The sequence below is a fragment of the Chanodichthys erythropterus genome, chromosome 10 (assembly GCF_024489055.1).
Source record: "Chanodichthys erythropterus isolate Z2021 chromosome 10, ASM2448905v1, whole genome shotgun sequence".
Lineage (NCBI taxonomy): Eukaryota > Metazoa > Chordata > Actinopteri > Cypriniformes > Xenocyprididae > Chanodichthys > Chanodichthys erythropterus.
In genome coordinates, this window is record NC_090230.1 from 34,479,522 (window position 1) to 34,501,900 (window position 22,379).

A 22,379-nucleotide genomic window follows, 5' to 3' on the forward strand; every position below is an offset into this window, starting at 1 on the left:
GAAGAGACGGCGCCAACTCCTCCGAGGACTTCAGAAGACGCAATCATCTGGATCAACATGCAAATTCCAAAATTTCTATATATCCTAATTATTGGTTATATGGAATTCATTTTTCCAGGAGCTCATTTCTTCTACCTTCAGTTAAACTGCTAACAGTGATTGTAAATTAAAGGGTTAATTCACCCAAAAATGTCATTATGTCATTAATGACTCACCCTCATGTCGTTCCAAACCCGTAAGACCTCCGTTCATTGAAAATGTATGTACGGTATACTGTCCATGTCCAGAAAGGTAATAAAAACATCATCAAAGTAGTCCATGTGACATCAGTGGGTTAGTTGGAATTTGTTGAAGCATCGAAAATACATTTTGGTCCAAAAATAACAAAAACTACGACTTTATTCAGCATTGTCTTCTCTTCCGGAATCCTTTCCATTGAATTGATTCCATTAAATTGATTCCACTGAATTGATTCCATTGAATTGATTCCATTGAATCCTTTCACCTGTCGGCGTTGGTAATGCACTTTTATGTCGCCGTGGTTGTTTTTGGCAATTAGGACATCCGCAACATTTTGAAGCATCGAAAATACATTTTGGTCCAAAAATAAAAACTACGACTTTATTCAGCATTGTATTCTCTTCCGGGTCTGTTGTCAATTCGCGTTCACAACTCCACTTCTTCTTCTTCTTCTTCTTTCCTGTTTTACGGCGGTTGGCATCCAGCTTATTGGTGCATTTCCACCCCCTTCTGCTCTGGACAGTGACGCTGCTGACGTGTTATCCGGTGTGCCCGAGCTTCGTTTACAGTCTGAGGGAGACGCACGCTGTATTCAAGCTATTCTACATTGTTTGTATTTTGGTATTGCTATATTTTTTAAAATGGTGTGTAAGTGTGCATGTCGTGGATGTCCTAATCGCCAAAAACAATCACGGCGACGTAAAAAAGTGCATTACCAACGCCGACAGATGAAAGGATTCAATGGAATCAATTCAATGGAATCAATTCAATGGAATCAATTCAATGGAATCAATTCAATGGAAAGGATTCCGGAAGAGAAGACAATGCTGAATAAAGTCGTAGTTTTTGTTATTTTTGGACCAAAATGTATTTTCGATGCTTCAAAAACTTCTAACTAACCCACTGATGTCACATGGACTACTTTGATGATGTTTTTATTACCTTTCTGGACATGGACAGTATACCGTACATACATTTTCAATGGAGGGACAGAAAGCTCTCGGACTAAATCTAAAATATCTTAAACTGTGTTCTGAAGATGAACGGAGGTCTTACGGGTTTGGAGCGACATGAGGGTGAGTCATTAATGACATCATTTTCATTTTTGGGTGAACTAACCCTTTAATTGCCTAAATTATTACATTATTTGCTAGCTGCATTTTTAAATTGTAATGTTGACATGCATTCTCTGTAAAGCTGCTTTGAAACGATATGTATCGTGAAAAGCGCAATACAAATAAATGTGAATTGAATTGAATTTTCAAACTAAACTAAATATTTAATAAACACACATGCAGTGTAGATATTAGCTTTCTGCTGAATTCTGATTGCAGGCCTACTGATCAGTTTTACTTACCTGAAGTATGAGGATGAAAAAGTCGACAGGTTTTCCACGCTGATATAAATAGTGCTGTTGCGAGCGCTTGTCGTTCTCGTTGAACTTGATCTCCTGAATGACATCCGGGTGTTTGAGGATTCGCAGTAAGACCTTGTCTTTGATCTGGAGTGGACTGAAAATGCTCACCTCTACGGAAAGATGGATAAGCAAAAAATTGCCTGTTATCTGCAAAAGCAAATGCTCAAAGAGCGAGATGATAATCTCACTAATCTCAACAGCTCACCAGTAGCGAGGAAACGATGCGCTGCTAGCATTAGCTGCTGGGATATCTTGACTTTGGATTCATTCTGTTTGAAAGCAGAAAAGTCCCTCTTGTTCTTATTGGGATCCACTTTCTTTTTGTTGCGATTGTCAGCTAGCATACAAAAAAAATGAAAAAAATAATGAATCATGCAACCATTCAGTCATCTCGTTTCCCAAAAGCATCCTAAGCAGATTATAGAAGCCATTGGCACCAATAGTCTCTATGATCTGCTTAGGCTTATGATGCTTTTGAGAAATGCAGCCCAGATCAATAAATCAATAATTGAACCAATTAATAAATCAATTATTAGACCATTAGATTAGATTAGATTTAAATCTCTTGTGCTCCTCATTTAGCAGTCAAACTCATACTGTTCCCGGTCAAAAAAGATCGAACCTCGAATGCTAAATCAATGTAATATATTTTTGTTGAATAATATTTTTTATTTAATATTTTGTATTTCAAGGGAATATTATGGTACTAAGTCAAATTTATGCAACAATTATGACTCATTTTCTCCACAATTTGTACAATAAAATTTTTCCTAATTTTTTTTAAAGGTGCCCTAGAATTAAAAATTGAATTTACCTCGGCATAGTTAAATAACAAGAGTTCAGTACATGGAAATGACATACAGTGAGTCTTAAACTCCATTGTTTCCTCCTTCTTATATAAATCTCATTTGTTTAAAAGACCTCAGAAGAACAGGCGAATCTCAACATAACACCGACTGTTACGTAACAGTCCGGATCATTAATATGTACGCCCCCAATATTTGCTCATGTTCAAGGCATTAGACAAGGGCAGCCAGTATTAACGTCTGGATCTGTGCACAGCTGAATCATCAGACTAGGTAAGCAAGCAAAAACAATAGTGAAAAATGGCAGATGGAGCAATAATAACTGACATGATCCATGATTACATGATATTTTTAATGATATTTATAAATTGTCTTTCTAGATCTTTCGTTAGCATGTTGCTAATGTAGGCTGTTGGTTAAAGTTACCATAGTTTATTACTGTATTCACGGAGACAAGAGTCGTCAGAGAACAATTTTAAGGGTTATATTAGCTGTGTGAACTGTGTTTATGCTGTTAAAGGCAAGCGCGAGCTCTGTGGGCGGGGAGCGTGAGCATTTAAAGGGGCCGCAGCCTGAATCAGCTCATATTTAATGATGCCCCAAAATAGGCAGTTAAAAAAATTAATTTAAAAAAATCTATGGGGTATTTTGAGCTGAAACTTCACAGACACATTCAGGGGATACCTTAGACTAATATAACATCTTTTAAAAAGACATTTGACGGCACCTTTAATTCTTTTTAAATTAACCCCTTCATTGCTGTGCTTTTTTAAAATTTCCAATTAATTTCCATGTCAGACATTTTTTTATGTGCAAGGAGTACAAGTGAGACTATTTTTTAGGACCATTTAACCTGTTCACATATCAAGTGCCACAAGTCACCAAGTTTCATACCATTCCGATTAAAGTATTAGTCCACTTCAGAATTAAAACTTCCTGATAATTTACTCACCCCCATGTCATACAACATGTTTATGTCTTTCTTTCTTCAATTGAAAAGAAATGAAGGTTTTTGAGGAAAACATTCCAGGATTTTTCTCCATATAGTGGACTTCAATGGGTTGAAGGTCCAAATGTCAGTTTCAGTGCAGCTTCAAATTTTTCAAACTTTTTTAACCACAAATGCTCATCTAGCACTGCTCTGTGATCCGCCACGCATTACGTAATCACTTGGAAAGGTCACAAGTGACGTAGGCTGAAGTACTGTGGTAGGGAAAAGCTTCATCTCATTTTCTCGTCCAACTTCAAAATCATCCGACATCATTTGACTTAGTTTTTGCACGATAGCTTTGTCACGCGTCATGCGTAACCTTTCCAACATGATTTACGAGTTGAGAGGCACATCACAGAGCAGTACAAGATGAGCATTTGTGATTAAAAAGTTTATAATTTAAAATCGTTTCACTAGATAAGACTGCACTGAAACTGACATTTGGACCTTCAACCTGTTGGTCCCCAAGTCCACTATATGGAGAAAAATCCTGAAATGTTTTCCTTAAAAACCTTTATTTCTTTTCGACTGAAGAATCTTGGATGACATGGGGGTGAGTACATTATCAGGAAATTTTAATTCTGAAGTGAACTAATCCTTTAAGTAATCATTTTCAGTCAAAATTGACTGAAAAGCATCAAAGGGTTATAAAATCCCATATTTCAATGCAAAATGAGAAAACGATAAAGGACATCACTATCATTAACATACTGTAGAGATCAGACTCGTCCAGGATCTCGGATTTGATGATTTCCTCAATAACGTCCTCCAGCGTGACCAGCCCCAGAACCTCATAGAACGGATCTCCTTCACCCTCATTATTCACCTTCTGAACGATGGCCAGGTGGGATTTACCTGTGGACAGAAACACCTAAACATGTTGAACACTAGAAAAACACAAAATTAAATGCACTAAGTGTTGAAATTGCAATCAGAATGGCTTTAAAAGTTACTTAACATAGATTTAGTTCACACCAGGAAACCCACTGAGTGGGTGTAGAAGAATGCTTCAAACCATATACATACTGAAGCACTGCATGGACATACATATTAATGAGCCATATCACTGCAGAGTCTGAAAACTCCATGAATTATTCATCATCTTGTTTTTTCTGAGGGGCCAGATCAATCATAACCATTTAAGCAATACTGGAGCATTAGCGCTTCATGTTTGGAGCCAAAAGAGAGATCAGAATTGCTACTAAACTTAGAGCTAAAAGAGCTTAGGAGGGGGAAATGACGGAGATGTCTGGGGATTAGAAAAAGAAAGCGAAAAGGGAATGATGGAGCAAGACCAGACCAGAAGACACTTTGAGGGCATTTAAAGTTATGAGTAAAATATATGAATCTGCAAAATTCTCAAAATCAACATTACTGGACATGAACTGTTAAAACACTGAATCTGAGCAATACTTACTGAACGCTCAAATCTGAATTAAAATACACGGATGCACCAATATAAAAAATCTGGCCAATACCGACAACCAGTTATTATTCTTATGTTATATGTTAATGCCGTTTTTCCCCCCCCAACTAAAGTTTTGATCTATAATTAAAATACATGTAAAATCAGGCATCAAAATATCATTTATTTTCAATATCAGACTCATTAAGACTCAAATTAATAAATAAATAAAACTTTGAACAAAGTTCAAATCACTAACCCCAAGTCTGATCAACAGTAAATAATGGCTAATATGATATATCATACATCCCTAAAAAGTTATCCTAAATAGAGGAAACATGAAGGAAATATGCAGATTTCTTTCTGAAATCCGTTTTCCTCAGAGGGATTTATGTGATCAAGCCTTAATACAGAAAGCTTTAGACAAGCAGAGTGTTTAAGAGATCTAATATTTTCAAGCTGAGATATACTCCAGTGCTCCTCAGGGATCAGCATTTAGCAAATTATATACTTGCATAGTCATAAGCTTATTTACATATATTCATATCTCAGTGGAGCTCATTTTAAACAAACAGTAAAAACACATTTGCATAGGGTGCAGAGAGTTTCTACAAAATTGTCATCAAATGCAGTTGTCCCGAGTAGACGTTTTGGACAATACAGTGCATGTCACTTGGGTTTTGTCCCGCTGTGGCACCTCTGCAGTGCTGCACTGATCGGTACATGAAAAACACAGTGGGAGGGACTTGAAACTGCCAATCATTCCAAAACACCACCCACAAAACTCATCTTTACATGAACACATTATGAGGCAAATTTGTGTTTCACACACATGCATTTTGAAATTTTCTTCAACACAGTTTGTTTAAAACAATGGCAGCATAAATGTCATGATTAAAGCCAATAAAGTAAAATAAATCATGATATGCATTTGTCAGATGCTTTTATCCAAAGCGACTTGCATTGCATTCAAGGTTTACGTTTTAAAGGATTAGTTCCTTTTAAAATGAAAATTAGCCCAAGCTTTACTCACCCTCAAGCCATCCTAAGTGTATGACTTTCTTCATTCTGATGAACACAATTGGAGTTATATTAATAAATATCCTTATGTATCCAAGCTTTATAATGGCAGTGAACGGGACCAACGAGTTTGAAGCTCAAGAAAGTGCATCCATCCATTATAAATGGACTCCACACGGCTCCAGGGGGTTAATAAAGGCCTTCTCAAGTGAAGCGATGCATTTGTGTAAAAAAAATATCCATATTTAACAAGTTATAAAGTAAAATATCTATCTTCCGTCAGAACGGCTTCCATATTCAACTATTCAACGAAGAAAATGTCACACGTCTCGCAGTTCAAAATGCTTACGCTACGTCCTACGCCTTCCATATTCAAATGATGTAAGTTGAAGATGGATATTTTACTTCATAACTTGTTAAATATGGATATTTTTCTTACACAAATGCATCGCTTCACTTCAGAAGGCCTTTATTAACCCCCTGGAGCTGTGTGGAGTACATTTATAATGGATGGATGCACTTTCTTGAGCTTCAAACTCGTTGATCCTGTTCACTGCCATTATAAAGCTTGGATGCATCAGGATATTTATTAATATAACTCCAGTTGTGTTCATCAGAATGAAGAAAGTCATATACACTTAGGATGGCCTGAGGGTGAGTAAAGCTTGGGCTAATTTTCATTTTAAAATGAACTAATCCTTTAAAGTTCATGCATTTCCAAGGAATTGAACCCATGACCTTTACGGTTTAAGACACAGGAATAAAACATCTTAGTTAATTAGTTAATGCATGAACTAACACTAAGCAATGTTTTTTTATAGCATTTATTAATTTTTGTGAAATTGTTAATGTTAGTTCTCAGTGCATTAGCTAATGTTAACAGATAACTTTTGATATTAAAAATGTATTAATATAATACATTTTAAAATGTTGAGATTAAAGGAAAAAAATTTACTCGCCCTCAAGTTGTTCCAAACCTGTATGAATTAATTTCTTCTGCTGAACACAAAGGAAGAATATAGGTAAAGCAAACAATTGATATCCATAGTTTGAATGTGGTCCATCGACTGTTTGGTTACCTATATTCTTCCTTTGTGTTCAGCAGAAGAAAGAAATTCATACAGGTTTGGAACAACTTGAGGGCGAATAAATGATGACAGAATTTTCATTTTTGGGTGAACGATCCCTTTAAGATTAATAAATGCAGTAGAAGTATTATTCATTATTGGTTCTTGTTAACATAAAAGTGTTAACAATAAAGAATAATCGGAATATTGAGGGGAATATATCTCCGTAAAAAGTTCTATGGTGGTTACAGCCCTGAATCTGTGTGCAAACTGTGGTGGACCGGATGATGATGTGCATTTTTAATGAGTGACAGGTGCTTTTGGCAGCATGGGATTCCTCCAGCATTTCTAGAAGAGCTTCATATTGATTGGAGGCTGATCCAGGGTGCATATGGTCATCGATTCAGCTCTCAGGGGGAATCTGAGCACCCATCGTAATCAATAGGAGGGTGAAAACAACTGCGCACGGTGCTTCCTGTGAGCACAGCACGTTCAGTACAAACCTAGGACACACATTAATCACTAACCTTTTTTAAACTCCTCCAACATGGCGTCCAACTTAGTGTCGTGGAAGACAAAATGCACCGGGTGGTTGTAGAACTTGGTGACCGTTTTAAGCGTGGTGCAGTCGTCCGGGTCAACGAAGGCCAGGTCTTTGACGTACAGGATGTCAACAATGTTGGAGCGCTCACAGTCGTACACAGGTATCCGCGTGTAGCCACTTTCCATGATCTCCGACATGGTGTTGAAGTCGAGCACGGCGTCAATGTGAATCATGAAGCAGTTGCTCAGCGGTGTCATCACATCCTCAACCGTCTTGGTTCTCAGTTCGAGAGCGCCTTGTATGATGTTCAGCTCTTCTTTGACCAGGTCGTTGTAGGGCTCTGTGACCTTCAGCATCCCCACTAGCTTCTCACGGTTGTAGACGGTGCCGATTTCCTGCCCCAGGATGTAATCCAAGAGCTTACTGATGGGGAATGACAATGGGAAGGTCAGTAGCATGAAAAATTTGGTCAGCACGATGGTGTTGGCGCCTACGGCCAAGCCGTGGCGCGAGCAGAGCGCTTGTGGCACGATTTCACCAAATATGACAATGCCAACTGTAGATGCCACCACGGCTCCCAACCCTGACCCAATCAAATCATCCAGTAGGATCGTCAAAGTTGTGTTGACCAGTACATTACCCAACAATAAAGAGCAAAGCAGATAGTTGCCCTTGCTTCGGATGGGTTCGATTTTCCGCGCATACTTCTTCTCCTTATTAGTGCCACAACTTTGCACAATGCGAAGCTCCATTGGGTCCAACGCCATGAGCCCCAGGTTGAGTCCACTGAACATGCCGGACAACGCCAGCAAGCTTGACACCAGGATGACTTGAAACCAAAGAGGTAAAAGAGATGTTTTCTCCTCTATGACTACCAATCTACCATCATTATCACCCAACTGGAGCCATTTATCTCCAAAATCCTGCCTGACACACAGGCTGTAGGTCTTCTCTCGTTCACTTTTACGCATTGGCTTTACATATACACTCACCACACCTGATGTACCCCTATTGCTCACGTTCATATAGGTGCCGATGCTCATGTCTTTGGTGAAATCCTCACAAGTCCTGTTTAACGTGTCACTGTGCCCCGTATCCACGTACTCCATGAACCTGATGCGAGATGCTGCGTTTGGGCTCAGGTGCACCCCATAAAACCGGAGCAGGACGTTGCTCTCCTCCGTTACCTGGATGAGTCCGTCCTCCGTCGTGCTGGCCGCTTTGTCGCTCCTCTCCAGCCGCATGCCCAGGATCTGACTGCCGGAACCCTGGCTCGACGTCTCCGTTCGCCCGCCGACAGAGCTCCAGAGGAACACGATGAAAGTTAGAAGACACCCCTGTCCGCTCCGCTCTGTCGCCATGTTTGTTGCACTCTCTCCGCAAGGCTGGACATTACGTCACGTCATCGCTGCCACACGCGGATCCAGCCCCCTCATTTGCATAATGCAAAATTGCGCAACGCCCACTTTAAATACAGTGGAAAAATTGCGTGCAACTTTGAATGAAATGTGTAAAATATATGTCTGCGCGTTCTTATTGTAAAATACATCACGTTTGGATTAATAATCGTCTCATGAGACTATGAGGTAATATTTTTTATAATAAATTTTGGTGATAAGTATAAATAAATATAAGAATCTAACAGGTTTCCAAATAAAAATGATGTACTATTTATATTTTTATATTTTTTCTTCTTCTACCGTCTTGATTTATTATTGCTCGCGACACAGTGCTGTAGCGCGTGGTGGAGTTATGTAATAGCACTAGCCTAGTGTCCTTTTCACCAAACACAGTGGTGAAATTCATCACAATATCAAATGGTGCAAAAATAATATACTTTTTGAATAAATTAGATAATTTTGGAAGTTTTTAGATGACAATTAGACACATTTCCCCTCAATTTCTTTTACTGTAACGCTTAAATAATAATAATAAATTATATATATAATATATATATATATATATATATATATATATATATATATATATATATATATATATCAGTACGAAATAGCTACAATAAATAACATGATTACATATAAATACTATTATATTTATTATAATAATTATATATAAACACTATAATTAAAAAAAAAAAATATATATATATATATATATATAAATTTTGTATTACAGAAATAAAAAGTAAATTAATCAACAGCAATGATCTGCCATATTGTACATGTATTTGTCATTTGTGAATCAATGCCATTGTGTCTATTGACCATCACTACATCATCCAGCTGAATCTGGGTAGAATGTGATGCACGTGCGTCCTCTAGTGTTACAAATACACATCGACTCATCAACATCACGTGTTTTATTCTCAGATTAGTGCATAATTATGTACACATTTAAAATATACCCAAGATTAAGATCAAGGTTGCTATACCTAAATTTTACAAGGATTAATATAATCTTCTTATAATAGTGAGATTTAACCATTAAATGTGTTAACATGAGTTCAATTTTATGACAATTGCTGTGATTCAAATCCATTCAGTGACATATTCATTGAGAGAAAATCTCATTAGGCCATAATTATAATTATTTCACATTAAGGAAGTTCTCTGTACTGACCAAATAGTCCCCATCAGTCTATATCTGCTTCCATTTGTCATACAAAATTGTAATTCAAATATCATAAACGCTTCATGCAACATCTTTTAGGAACTGTCTGCGTACAATTGCTTTTCGTAATTATCTATAACAATAATTATTTAAAATTGTGAATAAATGCTGGATATAGTGTGATTCCAGTCAGGCTTTATGGCTGTTTTCCTGATGAGTGTTCCTCAGGTAGAAGCACGTCCACGGTGAAGCTGACCTTCTTTGAATGGATCACACTGTAAGTGTTGTCAAATCGGACCACATCTATAGAGAGAAAGCGATTGCTGTCAGCATAAATAATAAACCTGTGACGCTTCAGAAAAGCTATTCTTTTGTTATCGTGCTCATAAAACCACCCAAAACTAAAATGGAAAATTCAAAACAAACATACAGATGCCTGGTTCTTCACAGGTGTAGGATCCATCCTCTGGAACGAGATGGGAATTGTAACGTTCGGTAGGCAGTATTTCCTGCATGGCTCCCACTTTCTTTGTCTCATTCCCTTTAGTCTTCAGGTAAAGTCCAAAACCGATATCAGACCCTTCGCTTGCAAACTGCCATCTAGATTGAGAAAAACAATGATGACTATTTGTATTATACTAGTTTATTCACAAAAGAAGGACTGATTATGGTCAGAATGGAATGATAGCATACTCTATATGGAGTATATTGCATGCTACACTCTTAAAAATAAAAAGCGTTTTCACGAAAGAACCATTTTAAGTTTCTCTGTAGAACCTTTCAGTGCACAGCTCTTAAAAGAACCATTTTTGAAATGTTGCAAAAGCGACGCATGGAACATTTGCATTCTGTGCAGAACATTTTTAAATTTTTAGAAAACCTTTTTCCACAATAAAGAACATTTTGGGGAATGCAAATGTCCCATGGATGTTAAAGGTGCACTAAATTTTGGCCCTCTTGTGGTTAAAAAACAAAACTGCATGCTTTTTGGGACAGAGCATTTTGTTTGTGCCTCAGCTCTGAGTGACTACGGATGAATATGAGCCTTCACAATAGATAATGATTTATAATGAACTGTTTTAGAGCTACATATGGCAATTCATCTGTTCAATAAAATACCTTTCTCACTGTTGAGTAATAAAAACACCATCTCTTCATTGCTTTTGCAGTATTTCAAATCCCTTAGTTCTCGCCATCTCCGAAAAGCCAAACCAATGTTTATTACTAGCTCTGTTGCACTCTCTTTTTGCCAGCAGATTCCCCAGAGGTTCGAGATTTAGAGGCTTCATGTCAACCTTTCTCGCTCGTTGTGACAGCCAGGGCCGCATTAAGACTACAAGGGGCCCCTGGGCTTTACCTCTTGAGGGGGCCCTTCATCCACCAGCACTATTACCTACATTCAGGGGTTAAATTGGGCCGGGGTCGTCCAGGGCTGAGCCCCGGCACATAGGCTTACGAGGGCTCGACATACGCTTGTCCGGGACTGCGGGACAAGTGGATTTTTTTAAGTGAAAGAGAATTTTACTTGCCTGACCAGATAAGTAGCTTGATTAAAATGTCAGTAACAACCAAAACGCGAGAATGATTAATCTAGCTTAAGTGGCGACTGATAGTGGATGTACTGGCGGTGATATTGCGCTGTTGAGGATCACGTAACCTCTTGAGGAGAATTCAAAACAAATGAGCTCTGTTCACACAAAGAAACTCAGTTATCATGTTGCAATAAAAATTCAATGGGGTTTAGCTTGCTATTTACAACATATGATAAAGTTAAGCATCATACGACCGACAGAATTCCTGAATATCACCTCGATTGAAATTGACACTAATTTCATACAACAGTTCAATAAACAAGTAGTTATTGTTAGACTTGTGCCGATATTCGGTAATGCGATAAATCGCGATAATGAATATGCACGATATTGTAATCGTCGGCACTTCAGAATACCGTAAATAATAATTTATTACCAATTATTAATTTTTTATAAGGCAATTAAGAATACTTTACCCATCAATCGTATAAAATGCACAACACCGCTGTATTCTGCGTCAAAAGGACTCGCGCTCAGATGTAAACAATCCCAACGTGCACGAGAAGCACATGGCGGAAACCAGTGAAGGAGACGAGCTGAATGAAAGTGCGCGTTCACTCTCTGACAGCAGAGGGCGCTGATGGAACAGCAGCATGCAGCGGTTACCACGGAACTAGTGAAGTTTTTAAAATGCTTCAAACAGCCATTCATTTTTTTGTAATCTCAGTGTTGTTCATCACAGCAACAAATACTGAATACTTACAAAAGACTTATAAAAATGTTTAGGTTTGAAAATATCCTTTTATTTTATTTTATTTTTATTTTAATCTGGACTACAACATGCCCCAATGATTAGAAATGTTCTGATTATTTGTTATTGTTCAGTAAAACTTTGAAAACATACAGCTTCATTAGTTAACATGTTAATTCATTATCACTAAACTGACAATAAAAATACTAATACTAATTAATGTTAATTTCTTAGTTACCATTTAATAACATTACTAAAATCAAAATAACTTATTTAATGGACCTGAGATGAAACTAACAATGATCATTTGTGTTTCTAAACTAACATTAACAAAAAATAACACTTTCTGTAACAAATATAGCTGTTGCTCAATCTTAGTTAATGCATTAAACAGAGTAAAGTGTTATCTGTTGGTCTTTATAGCCTTCTTTTGCATTTTAATCTGTTTGAAAATTTCAGTCAGAGTTGTTTTTGTTTGATTACAAAAAGAGTTCTTAAACCTGTTAAACTATGACAAAAATGGTTTTGCAACTTATTTTAATACCGTGATCATACCGTATACCGTGATAAAAGCTTCATCAATTAATTGCAACATGAAAATTTGATACCGTCACAAGCCTAGTTATTATCAATCACTTATGTTTTAGATGCAATATGCCTGTTTTTTGTTCTATTGTAGCAGCGAAAACAGTTCCAAACAAAGCAGAAGCAGCGCATCTCGCAGCTATGCTCAGCCGTTTTGAATGATTCAGCGTTCTGAACGAATCGGTTGAGTGAAGATTCAATCGCCCATTCATAAACAACTGCTTCAATCTTGATTCAGAGTGAATCGTTTGAATAAATGACTCAGTGGCTCACTCATTAAAACGGTCACTTGCCGCCATCTACTGGCGGCTTAATTTCATGTTTAAAAGTATAAATTTCCCACCATCATTTCTTATTTGTTTATTCAAAAATATTTAAAGAATCTCATAACATTATTGAACGCAGTTGTACTTTTTCAGTGTAAATTATTTAATTTGGTAACAGCCCTATAGTGTACTATTTTAATTTATCAAATGTAAGAATATGAAATAAAAGATAAAAGATTTGAATAATAATAAATATTTTTTTTATGTCAATGCTATGGCCTTTGTGTAGATAAGATGGTCATCTTTAAGCATGACTGTTTGGATTTATATGAAATGGTAAGACTTTATAATAAGTTTCCATCTGTAAGGTTAATAAAAGTATTGTTCATTGTTAATTTCAACATTTTACCTCATTGAACGTTTTCAGAAACTGTATTTTTGCATGATTTGTATTTTTATTGGACTACTGACGACTGCAGGGTTCAGTGAGTGAAGGGTCACCTTTGGTCGATAAGCGTAGCGCCGCACCACGTCTTTAAAATTCGAACACATTGTCTTCTTTGGGGCTGTTCACACAGAACGCGCTTTTCTGCGCTACTTTTTCTTTGTTTTCTATGTAAACATGCGCTAGAAGGATGTGCAGAACCGTTGCGCTCGTGTCTTGATGCATGACATGACGTTCTAAAGCCATAAATCAGTTCAGCTAAGTTAAAAAAAAAAAAAGTTTATAAAAAAAAGTTTTGTATGCACACAGGCAGCACCACTGGGTCTGTCCGCGTTGCCCAGATACTGATACTTAGTTACTTGCTGCTAGACACGGCGCGTCGTAATGAACTTCACGCGCAGAACAGCAGATGTATTCAAATCAAAGCGATGTTAAAGGGACAGTCATTACATTATAAAATGCGGTTATATTTTTTCTGGCATCACTGGGGCCCTCCCTCAGCCCGGGGCTCTGGGCTTAAGCCCAGGTAAGCCCGTGCATTAATGCGGCCCAGGTGACAGCTAACCTATGCCATACATGCTTCAAAGTAGCCGGAGAAAATTTTCTCTGTTTACGGATATGACGAGATGGGTGAGTGATTTATGTACGCAATTTACTGTGAAAACCATCCCATCAGGTCTAAAATATAAAAAGTTATAAATAGGCTTACTATAGTGAATCATGGGAAGACAAAACATGTTTTGGATTGACTCATTATTTAAATTTTGATCATTTTGAATAAAAAAAGTTACATACTGTACCTTTAAAGGCTCTTTGTGCAACAATAGATGCCAATAAAAAGTGTTTATTTTTTAGAGTGTATTTTGCAAAGCACTTATGCATAACTATTAGCACTGAAAAATGGCACTTACCGTAGCAAGCAGTTTGGAAAGAGCACCTCATAATCTAGCTGGTACGAAGAGCCACGGCTAATTGTGACGCACTGGTCATATTGCACTTTGATAGAGTCCCGTACGTAGTAGGACTTTGGCACTACACCACCATAACGTAACTGGGAGGAAGAGTCGGAGGAGTAAAAACAACTAAATACTGGTACAGTATTCTGTACACACTCCCATTCAAAAGACTGGGGTCAGTAAAATTTTTAATGTTTTAGAAAAATGTCTCTTCTGCTCAAAAGGCTGCATTTAATTAATAAAAAATACAGTAAAAACAGTAATATTGTAAAATATTAATACAATTTAGAATAACAATTTTAATATATTTTATAATGTAATTTATTCTTGAGATCAAAGCTGAATTTTCAGCATCATTACTCCAGTCTTCAGTGTCACATGATCCTTCAGAAATCATTCTAATATGCTGATTTTCTGCTCAAGAAACATTTCTCATGATTGTCAGTGTTGAAAGAGAACAGCATTTATTTAAAATTGAAATATTTATTATGTACTGTCACTTTTGGCCAATTTAATGCATCCCTGCTGAATAAAGGTAGGGTACATACACACACATATATATATATAACATTTATGGAGCAACAGATTTTGTGTGAAAATAAATTATAAAAGTGGTTTATTTTGTTTAATCTTAAATCTTATAAATGTATGAGATGGCCACACATGGGGTAAAAGGCACACGGTATTGATACAAATACTTTAGCTAAAATAATATGTTTTTAATAATGTCTAAGTTAATACTTGTTCAAAATAATCACTTACCAAAGTTTGTACTATTTTAAGATTTCAGCTTTGTTCATTAAATATACTGTCATTAAAAATGTTAATATAAAAATATATTAAATTTTTTTTTTAAAGTAAAGATTCTAAAATCATTGAAGGAGATCCCATAATAATTTAATATAGATTTACAGTAGTAAAAATAAATATTTCATTATATGATATGATTAATATCATATTTTTTTTTAAATATAATGGTTTTATTATAAATATGTTGATTAGCCAACTTAATATATGATATTTACCATCTAAATCTAACCATGTCATGTCAACAAAAAGACAGCCATCTATTTATTATCATGATAATTTTTGTGCCTTTTGTACGGAAGAGGATTAGGGCCAAGCAATAATACAAAAATAAAATCATCTCAAGATTAAAGTTGTTAAATTATGAAAAAAAAAAAAGTCGAGATAAAATGTTGAGAATAAAGTCATTAAATTTTGAGAAAAAAGTCGTTAAATTATAAGAACAAATTCGTAATTTAACTTTTTTCTCATAATTTAATGACTTTATTCTCAACATTTTATCTAGACTTTTTTCTCGAAATTTAATGGCATTTTTCTCATAATTTAACTATTTTTTTCTCGTAATTTAACAACTTTTTTCTCGTAATTTAATGAGTTTATTCTCAACATTTTATCTCGACTTTTTTCTCGAATTTTAACGAGTTTTTTTCTCGTAATTTAACGAGTTTATTCTTAACATTTTATCTGGACTTTTTTCCCGAAATGTAATGAGTTTTTTCTCGTAATTTAAAAACTTTAATCTCGAGATGGTTTTATTTTTTTATTATTGCTTGGCCCTAATCCTCTTCCTTACTTTTGCCCAACAGCAGGGGTGCCTTTTTTGAAAAGCAGATTTTTTTGGAAAGTTTTTGTGCCATCTAGTGGTTAAGAGGTAAATAAAATCAAAGGCGCCTTATACCCCGGTGCACCTTTAGCCATGTTGTACCCTGTTAATTTCTTTCAAACAGTAGTGTATGTGAATCTCACCATGGTCTTACAGAGAGGGTTTCCATCAGGATCAGTCATAGAGCCTCCATAAACCGCAGGTAACTGATCAGCATCCACATAGTTCCTCAACACCTCTTTCCAGTTGGCTGTGAGGAGCAGATCAAAAGAGAAATGGCCATTCGTGAGGTGTCATTCATGCAGGATTAATGACACACCGCAGTCAAACACAATCATGATGTTTGCCTTAACAAACAGTACTAGTTAGACAACTTACAACCCAGCACAGCAATCTTCTGCCTTGTTTCCTCACGCAAGAAGTGTTTGACCAAGTTGTATGCAATAGGGAAGAGTTTAGGGGCTGTTAGAAGAAGAATTAAAGCATTAAAAGATTTCAAAATGGTTTATTATTAAACAGCATCACAGTGTGATTTTACTGGTGCAACAATGACTCACCTTTGATTAAAAGCACCTTTTTTAGGCTCTCAGGATAATTTTCTTCATACATAGTCAGAATCTGCATCGAAGAAATTGCAAGAAAAGGCAAAAATAATATCACAATATGACCGTTTTAGCTTGCATGTCCGAACATGTGCGCTAACCACTAGGCCAAAGTGATAAACAAACAATTATATATAGCAATGTTATAAGTTTGTGTCTAATTATTGGGCTTCAAAATGACCAAGCTGTACTGAAAGCGTCATGTTCCTACCTCACCGTACATCTCAACAACAGGTTTCCAGAGATGTTTCATGCCAAGCCCTTCACAGTCATAAATGATGGTGACTGATTCAATGTGTTTGCCAAGCTGATGAATAAAATCACCCAAAAACAACTGTAAACAATTGAGCAAATTAATGTGAAGGTTCCGATAATAAAATATCTGACATTAGAAAATAGTCTGATTTTCTTACTCAGATTTTTTTGGCTTCTTTTTCAGTATAAGTATCTAAATATCCTTAAATCAAGATAGATTTACTAGAGAAGCAAAATGATAGATATTAAGTCTTGCTTTCTGAAGAAAGTATTAAAATTTATGCTTGAAACAAGAAAAAAAACCTGCCAATGGGGTAAGAAAAATATGGAAGCCTGTTTCCGCCACTGAATAAAAAATAAAAGGAAATTGCAACTTTTTTTCATGATATAAACTCACAATTTCGTGTTATAAAGTCATAATTGCATGATATAGTCGCAATTCTGACCTTTTTTCTTGCAATTCTAACTTTATTTCTCACAATTGCAACTTTATATCTTTCAATTCTGACTTTATTTCTCACAATTCTGACTTTATTTCTCACAATTCTGACTTTATTTCTCACAATTCTGACTTTATTTCTCACAATTGCAACTATATCTTGCAATTCTGACTTTATTTCTCACAATTCTGACTTTATTTCTCGCAATTGCTACTTTATATCTTGCAATTCTGACTTTATTTCTCACAATTCGGACTTTATTTCTCGCAATTCTGACTTTATTTCTCGCAATTGCGACTATATCTTGCAATTCTGACTTTATTTCTCACAATTCGGACTTTATTTCTCGCAATTCTGACTTTATTTCTCGCAATTGCGACTATATCTTGCAATTCTGACTTTATTTCTCACAATTGCTACTTAATATCTTGCAATTCTGACTTTATTTCTCACAATTCAGACTTTATTTCTCACAATTCTGACTTTATTTCTCGCAATTGCTACTTAATATCTTGCAATTCTGACTTTATTTCTCACAATTCTGACTTTATTTCTCACAATTCTGACTTTATTTCTCACAATTCTGACTTTATTTCTCGCAATTGCTACTTAATATCTTGCAATTCTGACTTTATTTCTCACAATTCAGACTTTATTTCTCACAATTCTGACTTTATTTCTCGCAATTGCTACTTAATATCTTGCAATTCTGACTTTATTTCTCACAATTCTGACTTTATTTCTTGCAATTGCGACTATATCTTGCAATTCTGACTTTATTTTTCACAATTCTGACTTTATTTCTTGCAATTCTGACTTTATTTCTCACAATTCTGACTTTATTTCTCGCAATTGCTACTTAATATCTTGCAATTCTGACTTTATTTCTCACAATTCAGACTTTATTTCTCACAATTCTGACTTTATTTCTCGCAATTGCTACTTAATATCTTGCAATTCTGACTTTATTTCTCGCAATTGCGACTATATCTTGCAATTCTGACTTTATTTCTCACAATTCTGACTTTATTTCTCGCAATCCTGACTTTATTTCTCACAATTCTGACTTTATATCTTGCAATTCTGACTTTGTTTCTCACAATTCTGACTTTATTTCTCGCAATTCTGACTTTATTTCTCACAATTATGAGTTTATAACTAGCAATTTTGACATTATAACACACAACTGGGAGTTTATATCTCACAATTCTGAGAAAAGAAGTCAGAATTGCAAGATATAAACTTGCAATTGTGAGTAAAAAAGTCAGATATTTGAGAATAAAAGTTGCAATTATCTTTTTTAGTTTTTATTCAGTGGTGGAAACAAGCTTCTTATTTTCCCTTAGAATTAAGTTTATTTTTCTGACCCCACTGGCAGATATTTTTGTCTTGATTTAAGCAAATATTTTTCATAAAACAAGTAATATTGCTTCTCAAGTAAATGTATCATGATTTAAGAATGTTTAGGTATTTGTACTGGTAAACCAGACAAAAATATAAGAAAATCTAATATATAATAATATAATAATAATATAATATACAAAATCTTTTTTTTTTTTCAGCCTGGTATATATTCTTAGTCATTTGGTCTTTATTTGACAGAAGGTACCTTTTTAGACTGCTTCTCACACTCTTGTCGTAGAAGTTCAGCGTCTCTGACTTTGGTCCTAAGGCAGTCTTGTTTGCTAGCCGACAATAAAAGGCCTTTTGGATCAAGAGGGCCGATGATATCGTACCAGATTGGACTTCCTTCACGATCATAGCCACACATTCCACCTGCCACATAGCGCTCGATGACCTGGACAGAGAACATGTCTGTTAGAAGGGCATTTTTCATTCTGAGCTTATGGTAAATATTTTAGTTGTACTGTACTGATATACCTCAGGCGGCCTCCAGTCGTCAATGATCGTGTCTACTTTCATATGCTTGCGAAACTCCACATGCTGGAATACATATAGTGATTTGTGTAAGCCAAATGAGAAAACCTTGATGTAATTCTGTGGGGTTTAATTTTGTTACTTTAATGAGGCCTCCAGGGGCTGTATTACAGAATCTTCCTATCTTATACTGTGAAAAATATCTATAATAGAACTGTTTTCTATTATAATATATTTTCAGGTTTCATTTATTCCTGTGATGACAAATCTGAATGTTTAGCATCAGTCTTCAGTGTCACATGATCCTTCAGGGATCATTGTAATATACTGATTTGCTGCATTTTTCATTATTATCAATGTTGAAAAGAACAAAACAGCATTTATTGGAAATGTATATCTTTTGTAACATTATAAATGTCTTTATTGACATTTTTGGCCAATTTAATGCATCATTGCTAAATAAATGTATTCATTTCTTTCTTTCTTTAAGCATATTACCCCAAACTTTTGAACAATATTTTAAGTGAAATTAGCGAGGTAACTAAACAGATTATGAGTTAAGATGTTTAAAGTGACTGTAAGTTAATGTAAGCTGGGATATTACCTTTCTAATCATCGCCTCAGCCTTTGGGACATTGAAGCTTCTAGCTGCAAACAAGATATGACCAAACATTAAAATCTACGCAAACTGCATCCAGGCGTAACCATGTCTTGAACATTTTTATTATAAAGCATAAAGAGAGCAGTGAAGGAAATTCTAGGTCTAATTCTTGTTGGGAAATAATCATTTTGAACAATTTGCAAATAATATCTGCATTAAAATTTGCACACATGCCTAATATATAAAACGTTTCTTGTCTCGTCACAATCACGTATTTGCATTTAATTCATTTTCAATTCTTCAATGTCTACGGTGGTTAAATAAATAAAGCACATGCCAGACTACTATCTTGCGCTTTCCTAGATAAATCACAATTAAGGACTAAATGCATATGAGGACTGTAGAATATTATACAATAATGTAGTGCAAACGGTGAGAGCAAATAATTCTGCAATGGTCAAAAATCACAAGTGAAGAGAGATAAATATTGACACATACATTACATTCACAAGAATGTCACCTTGGACTTCCCTCTCAAAAAGTAAAGTCAGCAGATGGTTTTGGGATGTTCTATCTCAACAGAAAATATTGATTTCTAGATAAAACTGGTTAAGATAAAGCAATCGGTAAAGAAAAAATAAATCTCAGAAATAACTCTTGTGTTTTTTCATGGAAGAGTACTTGCATATATTGTCCTCCATATAATCACAAGTGTTTCCTGATGATTATTGTAGATCTGGCATGCTGTTACTCAACACACAGGTTCATGAGGTCATAAGGTCATCCGATATGACCACGCAGTCAGAGATAAGTCATTTAAAAGCAGGTCTCCACTATATTCAAAATAAAAGTTAACCTGAAATCAAACTCCCAGAAAAGCACATGTTGTTTTCCAACTACTCTGATGTTTGTGAATCCGTCCTCACCTCTGAGCCACCGGAGAAGGTAATGGTCAGTTTGATTGGACAGTTGATCCAACACATCTGATATTTTCTCCCGAAACTGACCAAACAAATGACATTTAAATATAACATTTCTTTAACAGGGTTAAACTCTGAAGATTAGTTTTGCATTACATTTTAATATAATGATACTCTACCATTCAAAAGTTTGGTACGATTTAAAAACTGCATTTATTCAGTGAAAACAGTAATATTGTGAAATATCATTACAATTAAAAAAGTTGTAATATTATAATAATATTGTAATAATGCACCTTAAAATGTAATTCATTTCTGTGATCAAATCTCAGTGTTTAGCATAATTACTCCAGTCTTCAGTGTCACATGATCATTCTAATATGCTGATTTGCTGCTCAAGAAACTTTTCTGATTATTATAAATATTGAAACAGTTTATTTTTTGTGGAAACTGTGACACATTGCCAGGATTATTTAGTGAATAATCAACATTTATTTGACAGAAACCTTTTGTAATAATAGAAATGTCTTACTGTCCCTTTAATTTTATCAATTTAATGCATCCTTGCTGTATAAAATTATTAATTTCTTAAAAAAAACCAACCTTTTGAATGGTACTGTATATCATATATTAAAGGCTATTAAAAATGACATGTAGGCCTAAAAGATAGTGTAGTCTATTTTAAAAGAAACTATATGACTGACACTCAATATGCTAAGTAAAAATATCTTGAAATTAAGGAATAAAATGTTAAAACACACAAAGTGTGTGCCTTGACTTGCCTGTGCTAAAGCCTCAGTTTGTTTGGGACTGAGGTCTCCTACTCGTCCGCTCATATTGTCAGCATCAAACACTCTCGTGCACTGAGTTCTCGAGCTCGTGCACCTGATATTTATACTCGGTCACGAGAGGCACGCGTGCTGTAGAAAAGCCACAGCACGCGTCGCTAAGGTAATGAATGAAAGATGCAGCGTCATTCTGAGACAATCCATGTAAACAAATCCTTGATATTGCTCTGCAATAATGCACTACAGACCAGTCAGATGAAATTATAAAGTTTAAAGTCTTCATCAGAAGTTGATTCAACAGACAGACTGCTTTCAAACTGAAAATTCCCCCTTCGAATAATTATTTAATTACACATCACCTTAAAGAGAATCAAATACACTTATTTTCTGTGTTCTAATAATGCTACAGACTATTTCATTATTTATTTATATATTTATTTTGGCAGTAAAACAGGGTCCGTGTGTGTAGTCTTTTCAGAGAACTAAGCTGAGAAAACAGAAAAACATATACACAGAAATCGCAATCCGTTTAAGCTAATATTTAGATTTAAAACGCTGTATCATAACATACATTCCGTTATATTACGCTTATATTTAAATATTTAAGGTGTGGTCCAATAATAATCTTCCAACAAGTGATTGACATTTATATTATAATTAGTTTTAGAA

General features: G+C 35.3%; 2 protein-coding genes across 6 annotated transcripts in view; both read right to left on the bottom strand.

Moving 5' to 3' along the window:
• The window catches only part of LOC137028550 (metal transporter CNNM4), a 29,311-nt gene extending 20,460 nt beyond the window's left edge, over positions 1 to 8,851 (bottom strand). For all 4 annotated transcript variants that reach the window (XM_067397492.1, XM_067397491.1, XM_067397490.1 and 1 more), the window contains exons 1-4: positions 7,474 to 8,851; positions 4,166 to 4,309; positions 1,863 to 1,994; positions 1,598 to 1,767 (exon numbers count right to left, since the gene is read on the bottom strand). In XM_067397492.1, the coding sequence (XP_067253593.1) occupies positions 1,598 to 1,767; positions 1,863 to 1,994; positions 4,166 to 4,309; positions 7,474 to 8,851 (1,824 nt within the window). The remainder of the gene's footprint in view (positions 1 to 1,597; positions 1,768 to 1,862; positions 1,995 to 4,165; positions 4,310 to 7,473) is intronic.
• An 858-nt stretch (positions 8,852 to 9,709) lies between these two features.
• sec14l7 (SEC14-like lipid binding 7) lies at positions 9,710 to 21,792 on the bottom strand. 2 transcript variants are annotated; one of them, XM_067397494.1, is made up of 12 exons: positions 21,705 to 21,792; positions 20,929 to 21,004; positions 20,006 to 20,049; positions 19,405 to 19,467; positions 19,133 to 19,321; positions 17,040 to 17,135; positions 16,784 to 16,844; positions 16,605 to 16,688; positions 16,370 to 16,476; positions 14,552 to 14,691; positions 10,492 to 10,661; positions 9,710 to 10,364 (listed from the first exon to the last, which is right to left on the bottom strand). In XM_067397494.1, exons 1-12 carry the CDS (start codon positions 21,756 to 21,758, stop codon positions 10,258 to 10,260), a joined length of 1,191 nt encoding a protein of 396 aa, XP_067253595.1. In that variant the 5' UTR covers positions 21,759 to 21,792; the 3' UTR covers positions 9,710 to 10,257. The 2 variants fall into 2 exon arrangements, with proteins under 2 accessions (XP_067253595.1, XP_067253596.1); XM_067397495.1 differs by lacking the exons at positions 20,929 to 21,004; positions 21,705 to 21,792 and adding an exon at positions 20,501 to 20,915.
• Positions 21,793 to 22,379: the final 587 nt, after the last annotated feature.